The sequence below is a fragment of the Aptenodytes forsteri genome, unplaced genomic scaffold (genome assembly GCF_000699145.1).
Source record: "Aptenodytes forsteri isolate BGI_AS27 unplaced genomic scaffold, ASM69914v1 Scaffold411, whole genome shotgun sequence".
Taxonomy (NCBI): domain Eukaryota; kingdom Metazoa; phylum Chordata; class Aves; order Sphenisciformes; family Spheniscidae; genus Aptenodytes; species Aptenodytes forsteri.
This window is the reverse complement of record NW_008794119.1, coordinates 322,852-347,062: the sequence shown is the minus strand read 5'-3', so window position 1 is coordinate 347,062 and position 24,211 is coordinate 322,852. Positions and strand designations below refer to the sequence as shown.

At 37.5% G+C, this 24,211-nt stretch overlaps 1 protein-coding gene across 1 annotated transcript; it reads right to left on the bottom strand.

Moving 5' to 3' along the window:
• Positions 1-10,142: 10,142 nt before the first annotated feature.
• COPS5 (COP9 signalosome subunit 5) lies at positions 10,143-24,205 on the bottom strand. Its single transcript, XM_009276661.2, has 8 exons — positions 24,042-24,205; positions 23,704-23,938; positions 20,822-20,950; positions 19,520-19,585; positions 17,953-18,038; positions 14,972-15,083; positions 14,021-14,169; positions 10,143-10,543 (listed from the first exon to the last, which is right to left on the bottom strand). The coding sequence occupies exons 1-8, from the start codon at positions 24,197-24,199 to the stop codon at positions 10,459-10,461; spliced, it is 1,020 nt and encodes a 339-aa protein (XP_009274936.1). The 5' UTR covers positions 24,200-24,205; the 3' UTR covers positions 10,143-10,458.
• Positions 24,206-24,211: the final 6 nt, after the last annotated feature.

Genomic DNA, 24,211 nt, shown 5'->3' with positions numbered 1-24,211 from the left:
AATTAAGCATATGAATAACTCACTCTAGTCAATAAAACTTTATACATGTTAGGTGCTTGCTGTGCTGGAACATAAAAGTGCATCAGATGGTCAGTGACAAAATATATTGCTTCCAATGAAACCAAGATTAGGACTTTATTTCTCTTACAAGAAAAATGGCACAAAATGTTGTTACGAGCAAGCATGTTCTACTTTGACCTTTGTTAGAAATGCAGACAAGGTATAAAGTGTCCCATCCTTCCAACCTCAAATTTCCTATATCCTTCTCACTGAGGATACGAAAGATCATAAGAGGTCCTTATTTCTGTGGTGGAATCCAAACTGAGGATGCCCTGGAGCTGCTTGTTCTGGGAAATGTTTCTGTAAAAAAAGTATGTTAATATTCTGAAAGTTAATTTTGGACTTAGTTTGTTCTCCCTCATGGCTGTAGATTTTGCAGGTGTCTAGGGCTGTCTGTTAGTAATTTGATTTAAAGGCAGAAAAAGCTATGAGAAGTTTCAGAGAGAGTATTTATTCATTAAGATTTGAAATAGGATTCTCATCTGGTGGCACAGAGTATTAAACAATCATCTGTGTAGTCTCCAGGATGGCAGTAGTTTGGCTGAGTACAAAAAGTCCTTGTCTTCAAAAAAGCTGTTGGAAATACCTGTGTAAAATCATTGATGGCTATATTTCTTACAGTTCCAGATTGGAACATTGAACTGAAATTTACTTCTAAGGACATAAAACACCTTAAGAGCCTCCCTTGCATAAGCACTACCATGCAGTTTGCGCAGAGCTGTTTCTGCGTGTATGGATTCTATATGTGGGGTGTGTCATATAATGACTAAGACAAACGTCCTTAGAAGATACTCACACTTCCAATTGTAAAACATTAAATTAAAGCCCAAGAATTTCTGACAAACTGTTTCAGGGTCTGGTTTCAAACCTTTTATTCAGTCAGACTTTTTCCTGAGTGCTTCTTGCCTTCCTCTTTTGTGGCTAGACAGCTATATAAAATGGAATCAACACAGTTTCTTCAGTGTAGTGGTTTGAATATGTAAAATGTGTCTGAAACAACTTTTTCCACTGAATTTAAATTTGGTTTGGTTTTTATGTTTTCAAAGGTAGCAAATATAAGGTTCTCCAAAACAGGGCAGAGCAAACAGTGCTTTAATTTTAATGAACTTGCAGAGAGCTGTGCTGAAATGTCTTTGTCTGAAAAGTAAAGCTATAATCCATTGTCTGATGTTGTCAGCCTGGTTTCTTAAGGACATGATGCTTATCGGTTCTTGATGTCGCTGCCTGTATATACTGCCTAGTAACTTTTAAACCTATCAAGCCCACTCTGGCTAAAACTGGCAAAGGGGACAGGCATCGGATGGTAATAAATTCTTCTCTTTTTTACAAAATTCAACAACTGGTTAGAAAAAAAGGTTCCTAGCCTCGCGTCCTCATTTGAGGGAGGGGCTGAAGCGTGACCTGGACGGTTACCTGCTCACCTGGCGGGTGGGCATTAGCCTGCCTCCATCGGAAATGCGACAGCCTTCATTCAGCCACATCCCGGCAGGCAGAAGGGAGAGCTGGAGCAGCGTGGAGGGTCTGTTACAGACGTGGGGATGGGAACTCCAGCTATGACCCACTAACCTTTTAGTTAACGGTCACCAGGGAGTAAGATACTGCAGGAGACAGGGCATCATTATTTTTACTGCTCATGAATAACAATTCTGGTAAATATGTAGTTGCCTCAGCTTTGTCCATGTGTCAAACTTATTCTGAAATAGGTGTATGGCAGCATAACTCTACATGTTTATATTTCTACCCTGGAAGTGGCTTAGGTGAGAGAGGTACCTGGAATAATCACTTATGTAAAGCCCGAACCTTGCGTGCAGTGCTTCATATTCTTGGACTTGTTCTGTTGCATGACAACTACTTGACAACACCTCTTGATTCTTGATTTTATTTGAGCAGGATCTCATGCACGCACGAGTAACAGATGTCGCATTCAAAGCTAAGCTGCTTTTTCTTCCCTGTGCTGGAGGAGCGCTGGACTGGAGTTCTGCCCCCGCAGTGCTGCCTTCTCCTCACTGACCATGCACGCTTCATGTCTCATGCTACTGCTGTTTCACTGGTTATACCTCATCACTTCTTCCGTGACTGGATTAACACTTTTGCTCATACTGACTGCTGATACCAACAGAACTGTGCAAGCCTAAGCAAAACCGGAGCTAAGACAGAAAACCACTAACATGGTTAAAATGAGATAGATAACAGGCCGGCTGTTACAAAAATTCCTGAAATTATTTCTGCAAATACAACTGAAATCAAGTTAAAATATGTGCAATACCAGACAAGGCCTGAAGCCCAATATGGATAATTATTATTATAAAACTTTAAGATCTGTTATTAGTACAAAACTGTTATCGTCATTAATATTATTGGCAGATGCCCAAAAGTGAAATAGCCTTTCTGCATCTCCTAGCATTAAAATCTGTTAGAGCCTGGAAGTAAAAGTTATTAGAAAACTGTCTGTTTGTTAGGACAAACATTTTATCTTTATAGTGTTTATAATGTTTTTTTATGAACATTGTACCTTACCTCCAGCAGAGACTACAGTGTTGATTTGGGAAATGCGAGATTCTGTCTCCAAAGATGAGCGGTAAGAAATAATTCAAAACACACTTTTACAATTTTCACCATAGAGAAAGCAACAGCTTTCCAAATATTGTAATAAAGTTTGACAGACAAACCAGGAAGAGAAAGTAAAAATTATTATATGCTGCTATTATTCAGAAACAGTCAGAAGATGTACTGGTATCTCAGCATTATTTTGTCAAACACTGTATAGAAAGCAAATCTGAGTCATTCTTCTTTGTTCTTGAATAGATGTAAGATGTCATTTACATGTTATTTGTCTCTGGCTGATGTTTTACATAAATATTTGTGTTAAACCTTTTTTGCCACTTTCAGAATTTTACCTAGCTGTCATAAGAAGAATTTTTAAAGTGGAAAAGGAAGATGTTCCACAAAAACTTGGTAGAATGAAGAGCTAGTTTGGAGTTTGCATCAACATATAGAATACATACGTCTTGTTTAAGTTGGAAGAATATCTGCCGTTTTAGTACCTCTAGGTTTCTCCAGTTATATCTCCAGCTTTGTGGAACTCAGACTGAAAATGCCTCCCTTAGAAACAGATTAAAAAGATAAGTTTAATTCTAACTTCAAATGATATAGTAAGTGAATGCAACTTGTCCTCAGCTGGAGAAAAAAGTTCAGATGGTTGTAATCACTAAAGATTGCATGCCATTAGATGCAGGCACATAAATTAATTTCCTTTTATAATAAAGTAATGCCACTGCAGTTATACACAAGCCCTGAGGCAATTGGGTCTAAAACAAACAGAAATTCACACAGGAAATGATGGACAAATTACATAGGAGTTGAATGCATGTTTCGGTTGAAAACAAAGAGTTCCTAAAACAATGTATTTATAATCCCTTCAAAGGGCTTAGGCATTTCCCATCTAAGTGATGATCTAAACAGACAAACTGCAAAACAGAGTAAACATTCTTTGCTGACAGCATTATTAAGAATTGTTATTTAAGGTGGTAATGTCTGACAAACTGGAGATGTAGCGATGACCTTTAGCGCATAAAAATGGTAATAGTTACATATCCTTTTTCATCTGTATTTTTAAAAGGCTAATGATCAATCTTATTATTTCATAAAGGAAAACGGACACTAGCTCTGGCAAAAATGCCTTGCTAAAGTTTAGGCACTCCTGGTTTGTGAAAAGTCATGAAGAAAACCCAATTCTCCTGAGATACAGTCCTATGACCTATCCACTGGACCATGCTACTTCCCAGAATACTGTAGTTTTCAGAAAGCCCTGTATGAAGCAATTTTTCATAATTAAAAACAAACCAAACGTCACAGCAAATATTTCATATGTTAGAAGTTTCATCTTAGGGTCAAAATTAACTTTCCTAAATTACATATTTCCTCATGAATATTATTCCTAGGCTCAGAAAAGTAAAACTACAGCTCATGAAAAATACACCCCAAGGAACAAGATACTTCATTAATTCCTTAAAGGTTTAGCATAATTGTTTTTAACTCCAGAAAAATCCTTCAACTACCCGGAGACTCTCTGATGTCCTTTCTTCAAGACTTGACACAAGAAAAAAATTCTACATGCATGCAATTAATCTTATGTATTATCACCCCATATTTTAATCATTTTCACCTCTTAGGGACTTGCACCCTTAAAATGATGCTAGCTCAACTCTGCAGTATTTAAATATTGTCTGGTTTTGTACTTTTGAAAGTATTTGTTTTTATTGTTGTATCTTAACCTAGTTTATGGTATGATATACAAAACCTTTTACATCGGGATTTCAATAAATACTTTAAATACTGTATATAAACATATCATGTTAATTATATGTTAGTAGCATAATGAGAGTCCAATTCTGATTTGGACTTTTTGGGGTACAGCAATAAAAATAGATAAAATAAATAGTATGTTTATCAAAGAGAAAGTAACATACTAAGCTTATTTTAAAACACTGACCTAAAATAAAAAGATCTCCAAAATTTAGCAAAGGGGAGAAAATAAGTAAGGTAATTAATGTTTAATTATATTTAGTATATTTTTAACCTTATAAACAAAATAGGAACATGTCAACAATTACATCTTGGATTCTTGCATTTTTAATAATCAACATTAAATAATCAACTGGCATTACAGTTCATAATAAATGGAGGAGTACTATAGAAACACTGTGTGCCTTGGGGCAAGGTACTACGCTGTGCAGGAATGATCCACTACCCAAGTTCATGGCAACCTTATACCTTCTAAAGCTGCTGTATCTGCAGGAATAGCCTGCCGCGCTGAAGTTTCATGAAACACTAGACAGGTTAAGGTAAAAACAAAATATCCAAAACCAGACGCAGTCAAAGCTTTATAAAGGCACGTGTGATAGAAATGCAAGAAAATTATGCTTCCCTTACTGAATAGCAAGTTTAAAAGAGCTCATTCTGTTTCATCTGAGCCCGTGTGCACAAACTGCCACCGGCAGCAAGGAAAACAAGAGAGTCCCTTGTAAAATAGGGTCTGAACAGAGACATTGTGGGGTAAGGAGAGTTTTCCAGGGAATATCTGAGATAGACGGTGAACAGAGCTGTTGTAGCCAGCTCACAACTGCCTGTTATTCCAGTACTAGAATCAAAGATAATTTATGAAAAGCTCAAGGAATATTTCTTCTGGCCTGGTGTGAATGTGAGGCAAGGGATGACTGAAGAACTTGCGACGCTGTGACGCTGCTCAAAAGCAAAAGATTAAGGTTAGCCTTTTTATTAGCTTTTTCTAAAGCAAAAACAGTTCTTGACTTCAGTGAGGTTCATACAAAGATTGCTTATAAGAATAAAGATTACAGAGTTTGTAACAAAATCCAGATACTGGCAGCTAACGGTGCCAGAGAGAGTTTTGGGGACCAAAACATTTTCTAAAATTTGGCTTTCTTCAGTGTATCAAGATTATTGCTTAAAACTCCCAATTAGGGCTAATCCTTCAGAAAGGCTTGGTCTCCAGCGGACATCTAATGTAAGAGACCTAGGGAAACACTTAACGTCTAGTAACTCCCATTTTCCCTCTGAGTAAGTACCGAGTTTTTCAAAATCTGGGTGCTTAGTGGTACAAATGGGGGCTGCTGGATGCAGAATTATTTAGAGAAAAACTGGCCCTAACAGCCTGATCACCTAATTTAGCTTTTTACAGTTTTGTTAAACACTATCCACAAACATTCCTAAAGCAAATGCCACCAGAGCACAGATGTTACCTTTTACAGATTAGTTAAGAACGTATCTACTGAGTAGGTAATCCAATTGTTTATGTGGGACTTCAAAGCAAAATTTCACTACCTTAAGTGTCTTGGCTACATATAAAATCTGAGAAAAAGAAGTATCCCTGCTTTGCATGACCAGATACCTCAGATATACCATATATATATGTTTGAAATGTTTCTATTGCCATTAGTTACTTTTAAAATAATCCAGGAATACAACTTTGCAAGTTTCTGAAGTGCTTATTTTCAGTTTTATATATGTATACACACACAGCAGTCAGATACAGTGCAGGCATATGCAAGATAAATGAATAATTACGCATGCATGAGCCCTACATCTGCACCTCATCATTCATGCACTAGGCCTGAAACCATCTCCTTCTCCAGCGTACAGCCTTTAGAGAGCAAAACATTCTTCCCTGCAGTCACTGCAATTCAACGTTTCTCCTCCAATGTGTTTATTTTCAAAAGTTTGTCCTATAGTTGAGTTACTATTCCCTGTGCAGTATTCTGGATATTCAGAATATGAAACGATGGCTACACATTGTACTGAATTATAAAGACAAGCCAAGCTTGAATTTCGTCATAGCACAGTATCTTGCATTTGACTTTACTGTCCAGAAGTATGACAATACATTATAAAATACAGTCAGTATCATTGGGGTAAACTCCTCTCTGAAATGAGCATGTCAATCAGATGAAACCGAAGAGTTAAAGATAACTAAATATCTCGAAATTTTCAGCTGGTAACTTAGGTCTTCTGGGTAGTCAAATACCGCGCTGATGGTGAGGAACTCCAAAAGGATCTCGCAAAACTGAGCGAGCAAAAATGTGGCAGAGGAGCTTCGATGTAATAAATGCATCTTGGGAAAATCTGAACCATGCCTGCACAATGCCTTCCAGAGTTGTACCTACCAATTCAAACTTAAGCAGTTTTTAAGATTGTGAAATCATCAGCTTGATGTGCAGCAGCAACCAAATAAGTCAGCGAAACACTGGGTGTCACCAGGAAGGGTACTGAGAACAAGGGAGAACTATTTTGCCTCTCTATAAAACTTTGGTGCACCCCAATCTTGAGTACAGCGCAGTTCTGGGCTCTGTGTGTCAAGCACAAAGCAGGATGAGACATGGTATGGAGGCCAACTAAAATCAAGTGGGCAAAGTGGCAGCTTTGTAACAACAGCATGAAAAACCTGAAACTTCTCAATTTGAAGAGAAGGCTGAGGTGACGATATGATGAAAACTAATAAATCATAAAGGTGGAGGGTAAGGCAAACAAAACTGTTAATCGGCACATGCCATGCTATTAGAACTAGAAATACTCTATAAAGCTACTAGATCCATTCAAAACAGGTAAAAAAAGTGGCCAGGTTCACGTGCTCTTCCCCAGCAGCACTCCTATGGCTGCTGTTAGAGATGGCCAACCAGCAGGGTGTTTCCCATAACCCCTTACCTTCTCTTGCCTATTTGCATTTTAGGTGGACTGGAAGTTAGGACAACGGGTGAACAGAAATAGAAGCCAGTCTCTCACAGCTGCATTGCTTCATTCAGCAAATTTAAAAAAAAAGGCAAGAAAAATTATGTCTTTTTTCTGGTTCCATGTGGCAACAGAGACACAACCATTCAATCTTCAGGCAAGAAAATTAATTTATAGGAGCTGCCATTCCAGTTCTTACCAAACATTCGAAGGGAACTTCAAAGGAGAAGGAGGCCTGACAGGACAATGAAACATCTTTGACTGTCCCAGTAATCACAGAATAAATCTGAAAGGCTCTTCTTAAAGCCTGCGCACAATAAAGGCAAACTGGTACTCATCAGGAATTACAGCTTAGTCCTTGGTATTTGATTGTTACAAATATGCATAATTTCTTTGGATTTTCTTGAGATTAGAATGTATAAATTGTTTAAAAATGCAATTTGCATACATGAGAAAGGTGAGCATACAGGACAAATTGAAAAAAGAAAAACAGAAGAAGAGGAGAGGGAAGAAGTTCAAACACAATTCAGCATTTTCAGCATTCCGTAATTTTAATATCTGTTGGCAAATACTGTCAGATGAAGAAATTAATTGTGGTCATTGAATTTTTATTTATTAAAATGTCAAAGGCGCTCAGAATTTTTGTATGCATGCTTGTCTCAAAAAGTTAAATAAAGAGAACCTATTTGCATGTGCTTTAGTATGTACTGAATTACTTTAGCTGTCAAAATAATTACCTGGTATGTGGCACTCATTTGCATAAACTAATTTCTAAATAAAAAGTGGGTGCATATGTGGAAGAACGAATTCACGTATTTGCTGATATACAACATGCATTGTTTTCAAGAATACCTTTATTCCTAATACTTTTAAGGTCTCAAAACTATTTGGTAGAATTAAGGCTTACCTTCTATCCCTCAATGATTCTCCATCATTTAGGATACACTTGTGTGCGTGCACGTACATATTGGATGACTCCTTTATGGCAATGATCTTCAACGCATGGAATTCTGATCTCAGTTAAGGCAGAATTTGGAATAACGCTAGCATTAAAAATGGTTGATCAAAGACAAGGGCATTGTTATTTTGGTTCCTGAACGGTGCAGAAAGGATCCTGCACAGGGCACAGGTATAGCCACACTACATGTATCATTTTAAATTGAGTTATAACACTATGCTCAGCAAGTAACAACACATGACTCAATGGACAACTGTTTACATCAGCATTCAAGCATCAGCATTCATATTCCTATAGTTTATAAAACAACTTGGTATTTTAAAGCCAACTGTGACTAAAAACATTCAGTCTGAGCTTATGTGCATGAAATTTCAGCTCACTGCTATCACAAATGAGGACAGTTTAAATACACTAAATAGACTAATATGAGATTAAACTATTATTTTATATTTCAGGTGTCTAAAACTTTTGGATCATGCTATGCAAAGAGAATTCTATAAAGTGGCAACATAGGTTATATTTCCTAATAGGTATTTATCTCACAAAAGCAGCATACTTCTTTGTGTAAACACATATTGAGTGGGACAAGGGCTGTGTGCTAAAATTTAAAGTCTCACAAACACCCGTGGAAGAAAATAAGTAGGAAAAGTTACTGGCCAGGTACACTTGCTGTGTCTTCCTTGAACTTAAGAGGTACTGCTGTGGGCTTATGTACTGTGCTTGCCTGTACAGGAGTCTATCGCTGCCATTTCCAAGAAAATTAATAGCTTTGAATATTAAAATACCACAGCTTTCTTCTCCTGCCTCCCCACCACCACTGCCATGCTGGGAGAAGCGTAAAATTGTTCTCCTATCAAACTGCACATCTGATAATTATCTCAACTTTACTAGCTCTGCATAAGTATGTTTTTCCTATGCTGTTGGATGCTGCTGCTTCAAAACTCTTGATGAATTTCTGCTTCGGGGTATCTGCATTTTCCAGGCTGAATGATAAATGTATAACTTGCATCTCAGCTTCAAATACACTGGAATCCATTTGCATGAAAAGCCCCAAATGAATAATAGCTATTAAAATTTCCAGACCAAAACAAAAACAAAACCCACATCAAGGCAGAGTTAAGGCTGAAAAGGAATATCAGTTACTTAAGGTATAAAGTGTAATGGCATATTGTATAAAGCATGTTATATATTATCCCAAAAGTAAACATTCCAAAAACCCCAGGAAACTCAGGATTAAGTATAAAAACTGAAAAGAAATCCAAACATCTTGAATTATTGAAATGCAGTATGAAAGCCTCCAAAACAAACTTAGATCAGCCCTGCAGCAGCACCATGTTGTAAGCCAGCGATTATGATTAATGCATTTTAGTATCTGTGACCCTAAATTAGCCTAATGTGTATTTCAGAGATAATAATTTTTCATTTTGTTCCTTTGCATGCAACAAGTGACTATGACAAGCAATAGAAGGTGAGCAGGAGAAAAATAATGGTACATAACTGTATTATTAGTTTCACTGCAGAACTGGTCGTTACTTGACTACTTAGAAATATAAAATGTCCATCATAACTGTGAAGCTACAAGCAAAATACTGTTGTATCATGCACGAATGTTTCATCACTGTGAGAAGAAAACATTTCTGGCTGGACCAGTAAAACTAAATCCGGAAAGGTTCCATTAGATTTAATAACTTGTGAAAAGATAAGCAAATGAGATTTCGATTCTTAAAATTAAACACAGAAATGAAAATCTGAGAAACAAACTTCTTATACTGCATAGGTTACCTAGCTCATCTAACCGAGTGGACAAAGCTTTTCTACGGAACAATCAGAAAAAGAGTAAGAGGAAATGAATGTTTGCCAAAAAATTCAAGCCCCAAAACACTCATTTTCAAAATTGTTTTATTGCAGTTGGATAATAGAGATAAATACCTAAGAGCAAAATCCAGTGAGTCACATTTATTTTTCTTTTGGAACAATTCTCCAAACTGGTTGTGTTTTATGATAAAGAACAAAAAGTTGCACTACATTTCAGAACATTTTGTTCTTTAAAACTGGTCAGACAGGTGGGAAATATTAAAGTACTACAAATTAAATGAGTAATTTTCCACTCCAGCTTCATTTCCCAAACTGAACAAGTCCAAGCGAAAGAAACCATGACTTTTTCTGCTTTGGAGATGCATATCAGTTGGTGATGCACTTCAAGCTATATTAATTTGATTAAAAAGTTTATCCTTAATAACCTGAGACATCAATCCATGTATAGCTTCTATGGTGGTCTTGCAGCTGAAAAACAAGCATAAATTCAACGTTGGCCAAACACTGAACTGAACTGTCATTTTATTTGAAGATATTCAGCTGTTTTGGAAGTTCAGGGTGCCCATAACCCCATGAATCTTAACAACTGTCCAGAAAGGAAAAGTCACACACAGCAGTTTAGCCATTGTTGCCAACAGCTTTTTGTTACTTCAAAAGCAAACTGATGAGCACTATACACACAAAGACCAATTCCAGAAAACTTCTTTGTCTGGCAATTTAGGACATCTTACACTAACAACAGGAAGTGAGCTCTGTGGTCATCTGAACCAAAAAGTAAAAAAAAAAAAAAAAACCAGCCCTGGGGGAATGGAGCTACCAGCTGTTACCAATACCTGAAGGCTCTCACTGTTTCTACCTTATCTCCTTTGCCCAACCCTAGGCCAGTAGTGCACAGTAACCATAGCTCCTCTGAGAAACTTTACAGAGAACATTAAAGGAAGAGTTTATAGAGCTAATCAGTTATTAGTCAAAATATGTAACGTGCAAAACCCCCAAACAGCTGAGAGGATTCCTATTGATCCAAGTTTCATCCAGTGTGCCTGGCTTTAGGGGATGTAGTGTCCACGGGAGGTGTCCTTTGGGGTCCTCAGAACCAAAAAATAAAAAAAAAAAAAAAAAACCAGCCCTGGGGGAATGGAGCTACCAGCTGTTACCAATACCTGAAGGCTCTCACTGTTTCTACCTTATCTCCTTTGCCCAACCCTAGGCCAGTAGTGCACAGTAACCATAGCTCCTCTGAGAAACTTTACAGAGAACATTAAAGGAAGAGTTTATAGAGCTAATCAGTTATTAGTCAAAATATGTAACGTGCAAAACCCCCAAACAGCTGAGAGGATTCCTATTGATCCAAGTTTCATCCAGTGTGCCTGGCTTTAGGGGATGTAGTGTCAAACTAACAAATAAAAATGTCTCAGAACAGAATATACAAATGCAAAAGATGAATCAGCCCTGAAAGCATGGAGAATAGGGACAAATTACTACTAGATAGATAAAAGGAATCCTGGGCAAAGGAAGTTGGCTTGGAGCAGAGTTTGGCTAATGCGTATGTGCTCTTAGAAAATGGCTCTGAGAGATGTGTATGCACAGTAACAGAAAAGATCATACAGCCAAGTGTAAGCACCTTTATGCTAATGTCTTACACTACTGTTTTTCCTAAAACAGGTACACCCAATAATCCTTTAGCAAACTTTGCAACATTATTTCTTGAAAGTAATTTAGGTGCCACTGAATCAATTGTCCTGGTGTCTGTACAAGTCTTCTACTGTCTTTTCTTAGGAAAGATTATTAGTTGAAGAAAAACATGCATCTGTAAAAGTGTTACAATCCATTTTGGGAACTACAGTAGCCTCTGTTACACAGCAAAGCAGAATTGATGACAACAACAATCCCTTCCAGTCTTACAATTTATAAACTAACTACTGACGATGACTAAATAAAAACAGAAAAGAAAGATCTCTAGAAACACTGCAAGAAATAATATAGTAGGGTGATCAGAGGAGGAGTTATTTCTTAGAATAACTGTAAGCACATGAGAGCAACGTGAAAATAAAATGCGGTCAGTATTATGGGACACCAAACAGGGATCAAAATCAAAGCAAACTTGTCAGCAACTCCATCCTTCTCGTGTCTTTAAAGCATTACTATTGTAACTGTTTCACTATTGTAACTGTTTCACTACAGGAACTGGGAGGTATCACCTAACCTGGCTGTTTTGAGTTAGCAACAGCCTTAACTCCATTGCAAATGTATTCTGCAACTAGAATAGTCTAAATGGGTATTAACTTCTACAAAGTCAAGCCCCCTCCAACTCAATCACATTTGTTAGAAAACTTGTAACAGCTGTTAACTTTCCATAACAAGGAAACAAATGCACAGAAGACACTAGCACAACAGCAACTCTGATTCTATTTAGCAATGACCATACTACATTTGCAGGTATTCCCCCACTGCTTACTGGGGAACAAAGATTTGTCCAACACAAGATGACTCCTCTCTTTATTAAGGCAAAGCCCGTGTTCACCTGAGTCATACTGAGCAAGATGTAAATAATTTATTTATAAATCAGTCTCTTCACACAAGGCCTCCTTTTTGTCTCTTGATTTTTTAACCTATCAATAAACCCACCACTCATCTGGTATGTCAAAAATTAGTTCCTTAGTAAAGTTTGTACTATGGCACATATTGCTAACGTGGCGGGGGTGGGAGGGAAGAGAATACAAGAAAACTCTTCTATGTATCAGGAGAAAATGATGAGGAAGAGGACCAGAAAACCTCCAAATCTGAAAAGTAGAACGTCCCAGATTTTATTCCATTTTTGCAGTCTGTTCCAAGGGATTCTACAGAATTGTTCCTTATTAAATGGAATTATACCTCACTCAGAACGCTCCTAAGATGCATGCAGGTGAGTCCTGTCTTCTCCACAGATGGACCTGAGATTGTACTAGCATGTACAGTGCAGCATTATTGGTTTTTGAAGTCTGGAATTTGCCAAATACAATGTTCTTGAACAGCCCAAGATACTGTATGACTTGTTGGACACCATAACCCTTTGTTAAAGATTTTACTTGGAAAAATGGTGACTGTAACATTATATAGATAGTCTAAGCACACATATCATTCTTAAGACTATTGGGAGAGAGAGGTAAGTATTAGTGAGAAGCAACTTTTGTACTTCAAAGCTCAAAAAAGAAAAGAGCTGATTACCAACAAACATATCAGGAACACCGAGGGAAAACACTATAGCTTCTTTGAAATAATGCTGCACGCCCAGTGATAATAAGTTAATTAACTGATAATAGCAAGTATTTGCTATCAGGCAGGGTAGCTAAATATAAAAGCCAGAATGTCTGTAATCTACTTCTTAGAAACAAAACACAACACAAAACAACAAAAAAACCCCTTATTTGTGGAAAAAGGAGGTATTAATTAAGAAATATGAAAAAAAGGGAGTTCTTAAGTGAATGAAAGTATTACCCAAGTATAAACTAAACTTACTGGACTGTTAGCACTAGTTCTTAAAATCATGTTCTATATAATAATTTTAGTTACTGTTAGTTTAAACCTGATTAGCCACATAAAATGTGCTATTTTCTAGCAATGCTACCATTTTGCATTTGACAGAAAACATCTTTTTTGGTTTGCCGTATACTGATGGAATTTAACGGGGATTTTTTTGTTTAATGAACTACAAACTAGAGTTGAATTTATTCCAGAAACAAAGATTGAAAAGCCATTGTAGGTTTAATAAAGGCAAGATCTTCCTAAACTTTCAAAAATAACTAGTGACATTTGGAGTCTCTCATTCTTATCTATAATCTAATCATTTTTATCTATAATCTTGGTAGGTTACAATTGAATTGGTAGGTTACAATTAAAAGCATGATAAAAAGTTTAAAACAAAATAACACTTTTTACAGGGAAGAACACAAGTATGCGTTATTTTACCTGTCTCTTGTTGCTTTTCCAAGTTTGTCTTCTGACTTCTTATCATGAGTCTCTAAACCCAGCATGAAACTGCCCCTTCCAAGCTGAGCTTCCGACTGTTCTAATTTTTCAGACAAATCAAAGACTTGGCCAGTGGTGTAGTCAGCATTCTTAGGAGAAAGAAGGTGATAAACATATTGAATTCTAAGCTATAAATTCAAGCATTTATACACAAAATAAACAAAACCTGAAAAGAGCCTTTAAGACTGTAGTACTGCACATTTTAACCTCTATCTGCAACTGAAGTGATACAGAACACGAGTGGCACACAAGTGGTGGTTGAGAGAACAGAAGCTGAACATCTGACAAACGCTCAATACCTAAAGCCTGAAATGGGCACTCTCTATTACTTTCAGCCCATGTCCTAAATTACGAAAGAGTAAGTAAAACTCAGTTGGTTTTGACCAAGAGAAAAGGCATAAAATTGGCTTTTGCAGAAGGAAGGTTTTGATGATGAGCTGTTACATTGAAGGTCTACCTGCAGTATTTCTGTTGCAACCTCGTTTTAACAGTTCCATTGTGGTTTTTTGGGTTTTGGTGGGGTTTTTTGTTTGTTTGGTTTTTTTAAAGTGTTTACTTATTCAATGCCATTATTTTAAGGCATACTATTCATTCCAGTGCTGTAAAGAGATAGAAGGTTAAAAGGTGTTTAAGACAAAATCTAAGCATCTAGATAAGTCAGTAAAATTAAACATAAAAGTTATTCCCACCTTCTACTTCTAAAGAGCAGATATAAGGAACATTTCAGTATTTATGATTAGGAAAGCCTTCCTTTCTTGTTTAATCTGACGAATAGATTCTTAATGTGTTTCTATATCTACCAGTGTCCCATTAAGCGTTTTACAGTAGAGGGTCTGGCTTTCAGCACTAATGAATTAATACATGCACATGATAGCATACTATGGTACTTACAGTAAGCAAACTAGAAGAACTGAGAGTGTTCACCCAGTACTTATTCCACAAAAGCTCAAGCAATTTACGGTCCAAAGATGATTTAAAGTACGAGACTTCTAAAGCATAATACCTTTAAAAACAAACATGCAAACAAAATAAGCTTCCATCTAAACATGTCTTGTTTGGCTGTGACACCCAAAATACATCCATCTCAAACAATCCTTATCAATGACAAATATCTTCAAAAATTCAAAGCACTGAACAGTAAAAAGGTTACCCCCAGTTCCAATTCTAACTCTAAAAGATGTTCCGTAAGTATTTCATATATAGCTTTAATACAGGTACACATAATCCCCACACATACTGCTGTGTTCTATTTAATGAGATTGCAAGATTTTTTTAATTATTCTCTTAACAACTTCTTGTGCAATGCAATGATGCCCTGTTCCATGCTTGGAATCTTCAATACTGTAATAATTGTTACTTACAGATGACTGCAGTTTTGCATATATCACCTCTAACTCAATTAGGAATGTTTGATAGCAGTAAATGTTACAAACAGGCAAACAATCTTATGTTCTACCATACCTATTCTGAAAGCCAGTTTTTAGTGGTGCTACAGAATTCACAAGAGATGATAAAGTGGATAGAAAGCTGAGCTATGCAAAGTCATTAGTGTAGGTGAATTACTGCAACATTAGAGAGCTATATTAAACTTTATTTTGATCAGGAAATTCTTGAGCAGGTTATCAATAATCCTATTATCTCTTGATTTCTCTGGAAAGGTATTTTGCTTGGTATTTCTGTAAGAAATTCCATCTGAGATAACAATGCTTTAAAATCTACCAACACACCACACTTCAATATTTTTGAAGAACAAATACCCTTATTTCACATACGCTAAGAAAAATGAGGTACTGTCAGTTCTTCAAAGAGATGTGTGGCAGATTCAAAATTAGAAATCAAAGTTGTTTGAGGAATAGTGTAATAAACTTACTTAAAAAGATTAAATGGAAGCAGTTTCACATTGGGCATTGAACACCAATTAAAGGAGAGAAGTTTGACTTAAGATTATCCAGACTGCTACTGTGAAGCAATTAGTAGTCACTGGCATTCCAAACAGACAGGATCATTAAGGGTGTAGAGAAGAAGTCTGATGAAGAGCGGCTGAGGGAACTGTTGCTGTTTAGCCTGGAGAAAAGCAGGCTCAGGGGAGACCTTTTCACTCTCTACAACTACCTGGTTGTAGCAAGGTGGGTGTCGGTCTCTTCTTCTCCCAAGTAACAAGTGATAGGACAAGAGGAAACAGCCTCAAGTTGTGCCAGGGGAGGTTTAGACTTGATATAGGAAAAATTTCTTCACCGAAAGGGTTGTCAAGCAGTGGAACAGGCTGCCCAGGGAAAGGGTTGAGTCACCATCCCTGGAGGTATTTAAAAGATGCGTAGACGTGGCGCTTAGGGACATGGTTTACTGGTGGACTTGGCAGTGCTAGGTTAACGGTTGGACTCGATGATCTTAAAGGTCTTTTCCAACCTAAATGATTCTATGGCTCTATGGTTCATTCAAGTTCTCTAAACTTTTAATTCTTAGACTACCCATACTACTGAGAGGACACCACCAGTCTAGTCTTTTGTATTATCAGGAATTCAGTAACGTGACAAATTTCCAGTTTTAATTCCCTCTCTTTGCCTAACTGCTGTTTCCTTCTAGGAAAGACTGGAAAATATTTTCATGGTTTGGATGGAAAGAAATGGCTTGTACAAGAAGACAACTTCCTGAGATGGAGATTATAATGATAACTATTAAGCACTTCCAACTTCAAAAAAACCACCAAATGAGCTCTCCCAAATTGGCCACCTCTAAAATAGAAAGGATAAAACATATCATCCTTTCAAGCTTAAAAGCATGGGTTTATGGCCAATGCCAGACTTATAAGGACTACTCTGAAATGACAGGAACATTACAGTTCTACAAAGATTTCTGTGTAGCTACTGTTCTGTTTTTTTCCTCAAATTGGATCGGAAGACCAATTCCAATTGTTTTAATTTCTTCATCTCTTCAGGGTTAGACTTTGCATGCAGCTATAAATGCACTGAAGAACAGATATCCATGCACTAAAACCGTGAAAAAATTATGCAACAGCCTACAGGACATACTGGTGTCAATGAGATCTTCAAGTTCTCTGTACACAGATGCTTAAGCTGTTCTACAGCTGAAGGTAGAATTGAAACCAGGTCGTTATTGAAAGAAGCAGTCCCATCTTTCCTTAGCTGTTCTTTGCAAACACTGTGTCTCCAACATCTGTCTCTACTTTCCATCCCACCTTAGCTTAAGCAGCAAGAACGTGTGTGCTCCCACAAGATGGACCAGATCAGGGGACTCACCTGGCAAAACAAATGCTTGCCAAGTAAGTAAACGTAGGTATGAAATGAGGAATATGTGGCTGGGGATAGAACAGTTAAAGAAAGGATGGTTAAAACTAAACTACCTTTTTAATTCATGGACAGTAAACTAGCAGGAGAGAGAGAAAAAGCGGTAATTCTTCCTGTTGCTGATGTTATCCTTGAAGCAGCTGCACTTTCCAATCCTACCAAAGACAGAAACAATCTTAACATGCCCAGTGACGCAGGATAAAAAGATGCACAGCACTTGCCACTACTCAGAAGAGCTGACAGATTACAGTCTCCTTAGCCCTGCTGCTAAATCTACATCTGACCCTTTCCTCCCTGCGCTAAGAAAGCACCACTACTTAAAGGTGTTCAGGAATCAACTGCTAAAGCTTTTAACCAGGTTCATCTTCCATTTTTGTAACAGTTCGCCCTTAAAATATCTCCTAATAAATAACAATAACACTTTTTCACAAAACCAACAGTGCTAAAGCAACAAAGAACCTCAAGATCTGAAACACTCCAAGAAATGTACTTTTCCGAACTGAATCACTAACCTAAACACAAAAATTGAGAACTTGTGCTAGAGTTAGTAGTTTTTATGTTACTTACTGTTTACAATGTACACCAAAATCTTCTATTTTATTAAGCGGAATAGTCTGGTATTCAGAGGGACCTTCATCTGGAGGTTTATAGCCCTAAAAATTCAACAAAGGGCAAAGATGACACAGTAATTTTGGGACTTTTTAAAATGCCTAAACTCTTTTAAAGCACTTCACAAAAAATCTAGTTTATGCAATTCTAGTTTATTTTTCCTAGGGAAAATGAAATTTCCCCCTGTAGCCTGACATTTGGAATTTTCTTGGATCTCAGATTTACATTTGGCTTTACTAGCAGTCATTACATTTGCAGGTCTATCAAAAAGCATGCTGGAAGCAAACTAGTGGTCAATAGTTGAGATTCTTCAAACAAGTAAGGTGGCAAGCTATGATTGGATCATTTCTTAGATCAAAGAAAGAGCGAGCTTCTTCTAAGATAATATTTCTCTACCTATTCTTGGAAGTGATTTCAATCCTCTTTTGAGGGAAGAGAGGAGGCATGAGAAGAGGGAAGGAACATCCATGCCTTGGATATGCCTTAGGGATACCTAAAACTTCAGTTACTTATTTAGCCACTCACAGCTACTGACTAGGCAAGAACTGCCCACAAACCACTGTGAGGACTCCCTAAAAATACGCTTCTAACATGCATTTTCTATATACGGTTTGGTTTTCAGGTGCAGGATTCTTCTCCCTGCTCAAAATTCTGGAAGCATTTATGAGGTGGTTTTGCCTACAGAAGCGAATATTCTCTGAATCGCAAACTGTTCTAAGAAGATCTCTTGTATATTTGTCAACACAAAAATAATGCTTGAATGCAACCGGGAATCTCTCACAATCATTTTTGTTCATTACAGTTTTACTGTATGTAATGTCAGCTGAAGTTTTTGATGAGTCAATAATAACTGGAAATTTGAAGGATATACCTGAACTTTCTTAGATTGAAATTAAATAGCACAGTTATAGCTCTGCCAGAAGTATAAACAAAAGACTGCATTTGGAGATCTAGATCTCCAATATTTATGTGATTTCCTAGTTTTTAGCCTAACCTTTCCACGTTGTTTAATTAACTCGGTTTTTTTGTACGTTATTTTGCGAAGATTCGTAAAATTTATTTGAAAAGAGTTAAGTAGTTAGTTTTGAATCCTGCTTTTCTAAAATGAAAAGCAGATTACAACACATAAAACACGCTATTAAAATTTGGTTTTAGGTCTAAAAAATGATAGAGAAGAATTAACATAAATCTATTTTGATGAATGCTACCGACAACTATATCCATTAAAAATGGCTGTATTGAGCTATATAATTTTAGGACAGCTCCACTATCTAGTCAGTCTATTTGATTTAAGACTGCCAAAAATCTATGAAAAACAAACTAGAAGTCAACCTTTGTAAATGTGATCAATTTCCAAAGACACGCAATACCCAGTATATCAGCACATCCTTCTTCCAGAATGAACAATGACATACAGTACAGCAGATCAAACTGTCAGATGATCAAACTGCAGTAATCTTTAGAACCAATCTATTAATTTAAAGACAGTTTAGTGATCACGCACTAGATAATTTTACCTATTTACCTTAGGATATGTCCTAAATGCTCCAAGATTTACTTTTCCTGCAGATATTGTTCTTGTTGGATCAATCTGTAGGAATACAGATAATGCTTGTTATATGCATTTTATAAATTATTACAGGCATAAATTAACTTTACAGTAATTGTATTTCAGAAACATAATTAGTGCAAATTGTATTAGTTTTGTCATAAACAGTACTTTTTCAGTTGGCATCTGTTGGTATGAGACTCTGAAAAGATGGGAATATCAATAGCCTTCTATGGACCATTTTTTCAACCTCATTTTCCTTATTTCCCAAATACTTGAAAGAAATTGCACTTAAGAGCAATCAATAAACCATAATAAAAAAAATCTTCATTTTAATCTTATAACCACTAGAGGTAAGAAATAGTATTGTGTGATCTGCTGTATTTTGGTGGAAAATACAGGAAACTAATGAAGGAATCTCCTTGCTAACATACTTACTGATGCCCTGTTTAATTTTAAAAATAATTTGGGGAGGGGGGAGGAAAAAGCAGTCCCAAGGAAAGTGTTCTGAATCTGTGAAATTATGTCATAACATAGGAGAACTCACATGGTGGAAATACTTCTTAAGGGTCATTTATCCTTTTTTAATGTAATTCTGCCATCAGAGTTATATTCCTTCTGACTAATTTCAGTCTTTTTTCCTTTATTTCCTTCAGTAGCAATGGTTATACAAGTAGTAGCTAAAATAAGGTTTACTTTTGATTTCAAATGTGCTCCGAAGCCTGGAAGACCCTGAAGGGCCCAAAGAGTTTCTTCAGATCTTTTCTTCAAAGATAGATTTCCTGGGGTCTTCTACCTTGTACTATGCCTTCGATTTAATTTAAAAGGCATTTTAGATGCAAAGTAACGGAACTCCGTGAACACGCTTTGCTCTACTTCGACAGAAGAAGCAACAAAGAGAACAAAAGAAACAGAATTTTGTTCTGCTGCAGGAGGTTGAATATGGATTGCTCAATACATTTTTCTGCAAAAGTACCAAGTAGGACTTTAAGTTAAGAGTAATGTATGGATTTGTACAGAGCTACCATACCTGGAACAACGCAGTGAAAACAGCCTCGGTAAGCAATACTCCTGGTTTGACCAGTATGCGGCCAGCAAAGCAAAAGGAGCAACACCAATTTAAAATACCAACACCAATTTAAAATACCAACACCAATAAAACACTTCCATCATGCAAAAATACACACTACTAGAATGTTAACGGACAGAAATCTAAAAATTATTCCCCCCTCAACACAATTTGCTATGCAGTTTTATCAACTATCAGCCAGTACTTACAACCACTGCTACAAAGGGTTCTTGAAATTGCTGATTAAGCATCTGGGTACTGACGTCGATCCCAGAGAGCCAGCAGCCATAGCCGGGGTGACTGTGATACCAGCCAATTGCATTTTCTAGACGACCAACCTAACAGCAGTGAAGGAAAACAAACCCAGTGTTAACCTCCATTCCAAAAGTACCAGCTGCCCTCTATTGGGCCTTCCAGCATACTACAACGCGGTGAGAGCATAAAGAATACACACACAGCCCGCGATGCTAACTTACTAATACTAAACTAGATACTAAACATACACCTTATTTTGGTAAAATATTTCCTAGAAACCATAAAATCTCTAGTATTAGCATTCTCTGTTACAGTTACTACCACAGAACAAAGAACTTCAAGGAGCCGGGAGCTCCTTCTTCAATGACAGCTGAAGTACAGAAGAGATTCCACGTGGTGAGATGGTAAGCAAGCTAGGACTCTTCAGCACGGAAGAGAAATTTCTTAGGGTGGATATGACATAAGTATATCTAGTCTCATATAATGTGTGGTATGTCAGTAGAGAATGAATGTTCATTATTTAGTACAGTAACGCATCTCAGAGGCATATAGAGAGATTGTTGCTAGGTTTAAAAAATAACTTCAAAGCGGCATGTTTTCGAACACCAGAGTGACAGAAATCATTGCCAGAGCATGCTGTGAAAGCCAAAAGATGAATTTTTGAGATTTTTAGGATCAGAAAAACTCAAAATAGGAGTTTCCAAATAATTCCCCTGGCTATCTCTACAAATACGGGAAGAAAAACAAACAAACAAACATACATAAAAAAACCCCAGGAGAACAAACACCCACCACTGGACCTAATTCTGTAATCCTCTCTCAGGAATTGCTTACTGGCTGCTCCACACTGAGTTGAATAATTTTGGTACGACCCTATATGCCATTCTTAACTGAGAGTTGTGTGTTTGGATGCATCACCTGCTTGGTTTTGCCAAATACTGAGTATGTCAGGAAGGTTAAATCAGAAAAATGTTAAGATGAGACAGAACAGACAAACTGCCTACTGAATGGAACATTTATTTTATTTTTGAATTGGTGAATAATATTTATATTTTCTGTACATCTCCCATAGTAGAGAAGGAGAGACCAACAAAACACTAAAGAAAGTGTGTTATTTTTCAAAGCCAAATAACACATTTTGACTGTGTTAGCACCACATCCTGCCCATGGAGAAGCAAATAACTGGAACATTGGCATCTGTGAAGTACTTATGCAGGGGAACGTATCAATTTGCAATCTAATATTAAAGAGAGTTATTCTAGGAACAACTGCTTGCCAAAATCGAATGTGGAACAGCCAGCATGCAAACTCTGCCAGAGCACCAGTAAAGCTGAGTTATTATATTTGCACACAAGTTCAATTTCAAAATTGTGAAACGGACTATAGACAAAACTGTACAATATAAACAACCAGAAAAAAATGTTTCCTATCATATGAGTACTCCTTACACAAACCTGGACTGTTTTAAACATAAGACAAACTAACCGTATTTAAAAAACACTAATTTTATGCTATATACTTACTATTTTGAAACCCATTATTTCTACCTAAGAACTGGATAGTATGAATATGTCTTTAGGTAAAGACATCTTTTCAAGTTACCTACTTTTCTGCAACAACAGCATTAGTATCATGACATTAATAGCTTCCAGATAAAAGGAACTAGATTAAATAAATTATTTCTAAATTTTCTCATAAACAGAGATTAATTATTAAAAAAAGCCCCAGAATATACCTACATCTGGATTATGTTTACTCTTTTCTGATGTTATGATCCAGCCTAATTCACATCTATTTAAATATCTCTAACTCTATGTAAGGCTGTGAATATAAGTAAAACTCTCCACAATAACCCAAATACTTCTCTGTTATCTCCAGTGAATAAGTAAGGAGCTTCTAATTTTAGCTCGTTTAAAATACTTTGAGGATTAAAGAAAAATCACAGGGTAAAATGGGCCTCAAAACTATTTGAACTTGGAGAGTTAGAGTTATTTCAATGCTCATTCATAGCATAGGATTGCCCTGTATTGGAAGAAGCATGTCAGCAGGTGCTTTGATGTGCTGTGCTGGTTTCTACATCAGCCACAAAGCAGATTCATATTTCTGTTATCCTTCTGCATGTGAGAATTTTACTGCGTAGTCAGGCTTAATATGACATGGATCTCTAAATACAGGGTGATGAAGAGGAGGAAGAGACATCTGAGTCAGTTCATCAAAATTTCCAAATTATAAGTACGAATAATGAGGTTGCACGGAAACTTACTTATTCCTTCATTGGCATTTTCTTCACAAATGTCTTTATTTTTATGGAAAACAGCAGCATGGCTATGCAGTAAGACTTCAAAAAGCAAGAAGGTAAGAATAAACATCATATTCCTGATCTACAAATAGTAAGTATCTCTGACACATACATATTTTATATTTAATTTAGCATACTGTTTCTAGAAACATGTTTTTAGGAACACGTATTATATCAGTTATTTTAGAAACACACCCCCTCCTTGTTCCATCCACAAGCCACCAGCTGCAGCCACAAAAACACTTCCTGAGCAATGAAAATCATTTGTAAAGGGAGAATCCAGTACTTGATGACCTACTGTAACACATGGAAATATATACGTGAAAACGTTTAAAGGGGTCTGTGTTCTTTGCTGCTGACGCAGTTCTCTTAGCCACGTTTGAGAAGAAACAGGGCAACCGGACAAAGAGTCGGGGGGGGGGGGGGGGGAAGGCGGGGAAGCCTGCAAACCCCAGAACATGTTCCTGCGCGATTAGCTTACAAGATCCGCAGCCACACCACGGAAGGAGAGAAACACCCTCTGCTGCTTCTCCTTACCTGCTTTGCGTTTTCAATGTAGGCAGCCATGTACTCGTAGGCGGCCGCCTGAGCGTTGACGCGAGTCTCGGTGCCCTCCACCGGCAGGGCGAAGCTGTCCATGATGATCATGGTTTCCCCGTCCACCTTGCCCAGCATGAGCCCCATCACCTCCAAGTTGCCCCCTGACCTGGCGTGCATCACCATCTTCAGGAGCGCCAGCGCCGAGATCTTGCAGTACTTGAAATAATGGTGGCTGCTCGCCCGCCGCGGCGGCCCAGCCCGGCCCCCGCTCCGCCCCCCCCCCCCCCGCCCGCCTCTCCGGCCCCGCCGCCCGGCCCGGCCCCGCTCTCACTCACTCTTTGGTCCAGGGCTTGGCCGCCAGGATCTCCTGCTGCTGCTTGCGGTCGTACTTGTAGATCTCGTCGATGCTCTGCGCCTCCTGCATGTTGTTGGCCAACTCCCCCGTCTTCTGCGCCATTCCGCTCCCGGAGGCGCCGCTCCCCGCCGCCGCCATCGTCCCCACACC

Excerpts from the sequence above, each read along its gene's own strand:
- COPS5 (XM_009276661.2), bottom strand. The coding sequence starts at position 24,199 with ATGGCGGCGGCGGGGAGCGGCGCCTCCGGGAGCGGAATGGCGCAGAAG. Across the intron at positions 20,951-23,703 it reads ACATTGAAAACGCAAAGCAG|GTTGGTCGTCTAGAAAATGC; the intron begins GTAAGGAGAAGC and ends CACTGCTGTTAG. Across the intron at positions 14,170-14,971 it reads GTTCTTCTAGTTTGCTTACT|AATGCTGACTACACCACTGG; the intron begins GTAAGTACCATA and ends CTTTCTCCTAAG.